At 42.0% G+C, this 7586-nt stretch overlaps 1 protein-coding gene across 1 annotated transcript in view; it reads left to right on the plus strand.

Moving 5' to 3' along the window:
* The window catches only part of IGBP1 (immunoglobulin (CD79A) binding protein 1), a 24633-nt gene extending 20538 nt beyond the window's left edge, over window positions 1–4095 (plus strand). Inside the window, exons 6-7 of the mRNA XM_006868516.1 lie at window positions 35–49; window positions 3965–4095. Of these exons, the coding sequence (XP_006868578.1) occupies window positions 35–49; window positions 3965–4095 (146 nt within the window). The remainder of the gene's footprint in view (window positions 1–34; window positions 50–3964) is intronic.
* Window positions 4096–7586: the final 3491 nt, after the last annotated feature.

Raw genomic sequence — 7586 nt, forward strand, 5'->3', positions numbered from 1 at the left:
GGCTGAGGACTCTAGATTCATCAACTAAGAAGAGAAGGACTAAGAACTGGTGGCCAGGAGCAGACTTGCAGAATGTACCCTTTGGAGATGTAAATTATTATATATGCCTGAGTGGATTTTTTTGTTTGTATATTTTTTAAAAAGCTAAAGTGGATAGAGAAAAATACTGTTAACTGATGGTACATGGAGGGGATTATAATCAATGTAATGAAACAAATTATATGAATTGTTGAATGGGAAACTGATGATGTGCCTGTAAACTTTCACTCAATCCACAATAAAAACCTTAAATTAAAAAAAAAAAAAAACAGTGACTTTTAAGGGTATCTGCTGGGCCAATTAAATTCAAGACAGGTCAGCTCAGAAGATTATTGGGTATACTTGATGGATTTTTCTCAGAGGACACAAGATAATCACCGGGGCTTGTTTGGAAGAAGTTGTAAGAAAGTAAGAAATTGCATTGGTGAGAAAAGGGCCAGGAACTGTGGCAAGGACTTTTTTTTTTCTTTCATGACAGTAGACCTGCTCATTCTTAGAGGGTTGCATGGGCTGTCCTACAAGAATTTTAGTGGGAAACTTGATCCCGTCTATCCTACAGCCCTAATCTTGCCCCTTCAAACTCCTTTCTGTTCCCCAAACTCGGACACTGAAGATGGCTGTGCTGAGTCAAGCCAGTCAACAGTTCACCTATATGTCTCCTGTCTCACTACCCCTGTTGAGCTTCATCTCCTAGTTAAGTCACTTCTCTGTGCTTTTCTTTGAAGTTCAGGGTTCCAGGATTAACATCTGCATCTGTTTCATTTGTTATCTCCTAAGCATAGTGGTTACGAATCGGGCTGTGAACCTTAAGATCAGCAGTTCGAAACTACCAGCTGTTCTGCGGGAGAAAGATGAGGATTTCTGCTCCCATAAAGATTTACAGCCTTGGAAACCCTGTACAGGGTCACTGTGAGTCAGAACCGACTCCACAGCACACCACCACCATTTTTGTTGTAGAGGGTCTGTGTACTTGTGTCTGCCTAGTCCGTCATCTTGCCAAGAAGTCCTCCAAAGGACATTGAAAAGGAACACAATTGAAGTCCCTATATGGACTTGCAAAGTCATTTGAACTGCCAGATGAGTGGTTCAAGCTCACCAGCTGCTCCTTGGAAACCCTACACAGGGTCGCTATGGGTTGGAATCAACTCGACAGCACTTAACAACAACAAGATGCGAAAACTTCTGTTTTGACATGGTTTAAATAGAAGAGCACTGAATTCTTTGGGGAAGGGTTTGTTAAGTGCCATCAAGTCAGTTCGGACTCATAGCAACCCTGTGAAGGGTTTCCAAGGAGCAACTGGTGAATCTGAACTGCTGACCTTGCAGTTAGCAGTTCAGTCCTTACCTAACAGTGCCACGCTAGGTTAGAGAGATGGAAACACCACCTTCAGAAGTGTAGGTGGGGAGGATATGTTGAGAAACAAGTTTCAGATTTTGATATTTTTGTTTATAAAAGTTACTATAATTTTTTAGCAATACATTTTGACGTAACCTCCTATGCACTCTGATGAAGAAACACAACACCACCCATAATCAGGCCTAAGGGATCAAACAAGTCAGATCAAGTCTCTACCCAGCTGCCAATCTGTGAGAAATACTGAAAATGGCATGTTGGACTGCATCATAACTATGCAATCACAAAAGGCGGAATTTGGTAAACTAACTACAGGTCAAATGCCCCGGCTTCTTTAACAGATAACTTGTAAGAAAATATTTTAAATGGACAAGACTAACCTCAAAGACATGTAAATACAAAAGATCACATATTGTATGCCTATGGCCATCCAGTCGATTCTGAATCACTGTGACCCTGAATGGGATTTCTGTGACTGCAAATCTTTACAGGAGCAAACAGCCTCATCTTTTCACATGTGGGTGGGAACTACCAGCCTTGCAATTAGCAGCTCAATGCCTAGCCCACAGCGCCACCAGGAATCATATTGTATGGTTCCATTTATTTTTAATGTTTAAAAGAAGCAAATCTATGGCAACAGAGGTCTGACGGTGGTACCGTTTGTACTTGACTGCTAACCTAAAGGTTGGTGATTCAAAGCTGCACAGTGTTATTGGGGAAAATGGGACTGGTGATCTGCTCTTGTAAGATAACAGCCAAGAAGACCCTATGGTGCAGTTATGTAACATAGAAAGAATTAACTCAGTGACAACTAAACAAAATAACACTAACATGGAAACACAAATAGATTATTGATTGCCAAGGTCTGGGAAGAGGAGGCTTTCGGAATGATTGTAATTGGGCACAAGGAATCTTTTTGGAGGTGATAGAAATTTTAAAAAATTGGTTTGAAATAAAGATTGCATGACTGTACATTTACTAAATATTTAATAAGAAATAAATGTAAAAATGGGTAACTATGGTTGCCTAGGGACGTATGCTCGGTAATAAAGCTATAATAAACTCTGGTATAGTGGTTATTTTTGGAGGAAGAAAATAGAGTTATGATTTGAATGAGGCTTCTAAAAAATTGGTAAGTGGGTATTGATATTATATGTGTGTGTGGGGTTCCAGTTATTGTTTTGTTATATAATAAAAAGGTTTTTTGTTTTGTTTTGTTTTGTTTTGTTTTAAAGAACACAGACTTTTAAGCTCTTAGAAGAGTTTGTTGTTGTTGTTGTTAGGTGCCATCCAGTTGGTACCAACCCATAGCGACCTTATTATGCACAGCAGAATGAAACACTGCCCGATCCTGGTCCAACCTCACTATTGTTGCCACGCTTGAGTCCATCTATGCTGCCACTTGGCCAATCCATCTCATTGGGGGTCTTCCTCTTTTTCTCTGACCCTCCAACCTACCAAACATGATATCTTCTGCAGTGACTGGTCCCTCCTGACAATATGTCTGAAGTATGAGAGATGAAGTTTGGCCATATAGGCCTCCAAGGAGCACTCTGACTGCACTTCTTCCAAAACAGGTGTATTGGTTCTTTTGGCAGCCCATGGCACTTTTAATATTCTCCTCCAAAACCACAATTCAAAAGCATCAATTCTTCTACAGTCTTCCTTATTCACTCTCCAGCTTTTGCATGCATATGAGGTTATTGAAAATACCATAGCGTGGGTCAAGCGCACCCATAATTAATTTCTTATTATAGCTCTGAAAATATTTCTCCTGGACATGCTCAGAGTAATCAGAAAAAGTGCTATTTTGCCTTACAAATGAGCAACTTAATGCAAAACAGAGATGTGGCACTTAATTTCTTTTGGATGTACCCTGTATGGTAAATGCCATTTAGATCTTTGCAGGCATGTGCAAAATAGCAGGTATTCTTTCCCAGTAAATCCAACTGCCCAGGATTTTCAGTTTTACACACAAACATGTAACTATATGATTATAACACCTGGAGTCCCACCTCCCTGGTGGTGGTGGTGATGATTATGTGCCGTGGAGTTGGTTCCGACTCGTGGCGACCATGTACAGGGTTTCTGAGCCCGTAAATCTTTACAGGAGCAGAAAGCCTCATCTGTCTTCCGCTGAACAGCTGGTAGTTTTGATCTGCTGACCTTGAAGTTAGCAGCCTGATTCGTGACCACTATGCTACCAGAACTCCTAGCATATCACAAATTCATAAATATTTGTCATGTTTTTGTTTATCTGAGGTACTATTTGTTTTGTTTATTTGACCATTTCAACAATTGTTTTCCAAAACAATTCATTTTGAAGGACAACTTTTACCTGCCTTTGCCTTTTCCTGCAAACCATTCAGAGTATCCTTTCTTTTTTATTATTTAACATGTGATATGTTAAGTAATATATAATTACTTTACTCCTGGGCACAGGGTAGAAAACCACCTATGTTCCTTGTTCTCATTTTATGTGGTTGTGTTCAGAGTGGGACTGAAACCCCTGATTGCTTCTTAGCCTAACAATGTTAATTTCTCACTCCCACATTCTCATTTTTTCCACAGCTCAGCAACAGGAAGACCAGGAACAAAAGGAGGAAGACGATGATGAGAAAACACTGCACAGAGCCCGGGAGTGGGATGACTGGAAGGACACCCATCCTAGGGGTTATGGCAACAGACAGAACATGGGCTAAACTTCCCACCACAAGATGGGACTAGAGGAGCTCACATCTTCCCCTTCAAGGAAAGCTGTATGGTCTTCCCCTCCCTGGGCTCTTGCTTTGGCAAAGATGCTTCATCTTGCTTTGCATTCAGTAAAGTGTCAATTGATTGTGTATTTGTACCCTAGATCATGAGCCAACAATCATGGTTTGGCATTATCATTTGCATCATCATGTATTCCAATTTCTTAAAAGAAGTGGGAAAAAAATGAGCTCTTTGAGAAGTGGCTCTGTATAATCAATGGCTGTTTGAATATTCTTTTTAAAATAAAAATCCCTTATATGAGCCTCTGCAAAAGAATATGGATGTCCGCTGCTTTTGTGTATGCATGTGTGTGTGCTGGCAGGGATGAGGGTGGGGGGAGGTCATCTGTGAGTCCCTGGACTTAAGAAGACTACCTGGTATCTCCCTGTGATCTGGGCAGTGACTTCCCAATATCAGAATTGCCCATATTAGCTCAAGCTTTCTCCTTCCTTTTGGGCGTATTGGGTATGAAGCCTGTGTGAAATACTCCCAACACTGAAATAACACCATGCTTTACAATAGGAGAGCACAAAGGCTAGGACTTCATCGATCACACAATGCTGCTTTCAAGAATTAGTGCAGTGAGTGAATGCACCATAAATAGACATTGTTTCCCAGTCCTGTCTTACCTAGTCCTCTCCTTGCTCAGGAAGCATTGAACAAGTTTGAGTTGCTGAAAATTCAACATTTGTTGAAAATATGCTGCACTTAGATGTTAAGATCTATTAGTTGCCCTTAAGTTGGTTCCAACTCAGGACCTTATGCACAACAGAAGAAAACACTGCCCAGTCCTGTACCATCCTCACCAAATTTATGTTTAAGCCCATTGCTGCAGTCACTCTGTCAACCCATCTTGCTGGGGAATCTACTTCGTTTTTACTGACCCTCTTAAAGCTGCTGCTGTTAAGTGCCTTCAAGTCGGTTCCGACTTACAGCAACTCCTTATAGGGTTTTCAAGGCTGTCAATCTTTGTGGGAGCAGAAACCCTCATCTTTCTTCCTTAGAATGGCTGGTAGGCTCAAATCGCTGACATTGAAGCTAAGAGCTGTTGTTAAGTGCCATTGAGTCAATTCTGACTCATAATGACCCTGTATAGGGTTTCCAAGGAGCAGCTGGTGGGTTTGAACTGCCAACCTTTTGATTTTCAGTCCAGTGCTGACCCTACAGTGCCACACTAGGAGTCCTGTTGTTGTTAAGTGCCATCGAGTCGATTCCGACCTATAGCAACCCTGTATAGGGTTTCCAAGGATCAACTGGTGAGCTTGAACCACCGACGTTGCAGTTCAAATGGCTTTGCAGTCTGGCACATTAGGAGAGGCAAAAAAGGAATTGTTAAGTGCCATCGAGTCCGTCGGTTCCAAGTCATAGTGACCCTGTTTAGGGTTTCCAAGGAGTGACAGGCGAGTTTGAACCACTGACCTTGTGGTTCAAACCGACCTTGAAGTCAAGTGTTTATCCTGTGGTGCCACACCAGGACTCCAAAAAGAAAAAAAAGATCCCCTTAAATGAATAAGGAGTCCTGGTATGGCATAGGATAAACACTTGACTGCTAGCTGAAGTTAGCAGTTCAAACCCATGAGTTGCTCCTTGGAAACCCTATATGGGGTCGCTAAGGAGCTCTAGTAGTGTAGTGGTTATGAGTCAGACTGCTAACGTCAAGTTCAGCAGTTCGAAACAACCAGCCTTTCTGCAGGAGAAAGGTGAGGCTTTCTGCTCCTGTAAAGATTTACAGCCTTGGAAACCCTTATACAGGGTCACTATTAGCCAGAAACAACTCCATGGCACACTACCACCACCACCACGAGTTGGAACAGACTCCACAGCACTTAAAAAAATGAATAAGATAAAAATAAAAAGCAGGTGAAGTAATATTAGAGTCATGCTTGAGTGTTATTTGAAGCCAGGGCCATTCTCATGGAAATATTTGCCATAGTCCTGGTGAGCAGTAGCCTCAGACTAAAGCCAGCTCCTATATTATCCCCATAAACCATTTTGGCCTCTGTTCAGCCTGGACCTGGTAGCGTAGTGGTTATGAATCAGGCTGTGAACCGCAAGGTCAGCAGTTCAAAACTACCAGCTGTTCTGCGGGAGAAAGATGAGGCTTTATGCTCCCGTAAAGATTTACAGCCTCGGAAACCCTGTGCTGGATCGCTATGAGTCGGAACCGACTCCACGGCACTTAATAACAACAACAGTCTAGACCTGGCCTGGGTAACTGTGCAATAGTGGTCCATTTTTGCAAAGGATATGGACAGCACAGATGATACTGAAAGGTACCTACTTTCTGGAGTAGAGAGATGTCCTTGGCACAAGGTTGATAAAAAAGCATCCATGTGTTGAAACATGATTTGTATAGGAAACAAACTTGCTCTGTGTGGCTTTGGTACAGTTAGCTTTTCTTTAAGTGGAAGATGACTCACCCCTTCCTAGCTTCTACAGTCTAGTTTAGGAGAGGGGTTTGAAAAAGACTACCTTCCCTCCTTTTTAGGATGGTATGTGGAGGGCTGTCAGGTGATGAGTAGGAGGTTGTATTCAGTGGGAGATGACAGGAAGAAGACTACCAATAATATATTTTCATACGCTTAATGAAGGACTTAACTCACCCTCACAACATAAGCTCTGGAAACTGGTAGAGCACAGATAAAATTCCCCCAAGGATTTGGGAGGCAAACAGGTTTTTTGCTCTTCTGATTATTACCAAGCTGCCTTTCTAGCAATGCCTATTCCTTGCCCTTGGAACTCCACCCTGAATCTGTTCATTCCGAAATCTTGGACCAGGTTGAGGTTACCCCCTTGATCAAAGTCTGTTTAAGGATGGACCCTTGATTAAGCCCCCTCACACCTTCTGTTATCTACGAAGCAAACCAGACAAGGTGGGTTTGAATTCTGGCATTAAAAATTACAAGCTGTGTGATCTTGGGAAATACAGCTTCTCTGAATTGCAGTGTGTACAGTGTGTACAGTGAAAACAAGAGCTATCTCCTGGCGTTGTTAGAATGAAATGAATAATGGCAGCCATTGTAATAAACTCCAAAAACTGAGTTTAAGCATTTTCTGTTTGAGTTCAATAACTCCAGGCTGTCTACTAAGAGGGATATGAAATGGATAGGTGTTGGGTTGCTGTTACATGCCAGGCCCTGGACCTAGCACCCCATCTTGGAGTCCTAGTGTGGCACTGCGGGTTAATGGGCTGGACTGCAAGGTCTTTTTGAACTTCAAGGTGGGTGGTTCAAGCTCACCAGCTGCTTTTCATTCGCTATGAGTCCGAACCAACTCAACAGCACTCAACAACAATACCCCCATTTTACATATGACAAAACTGGCCCGGAGCTGAGTGATTTTCTCATGTTCTCGTTAGGAAAAAACAGTGCTTTTATCATTTTCCATGTGCTTCCTAATTGCTTGTACTTTTAGTTACATGGTGCTATGCTGGACTGCA

The sequence above is a fragment of the Chrysochloris asiatica genome, unplaced genomic scaffold, assembly GCF_000296735.1.
Source record: "Chrysochloris asiatica unplaced genomic scaffold, ChrAsi1.0 scaffold00118, whole genome shotgun sequence".
NCBI classification, from domain to species: Eukaryota; Metazoa; Chordata; class Mammalia; order Afrosoricida; family Chrysochloridae; genus Chrysochloris; species Chrysochloris asiatica.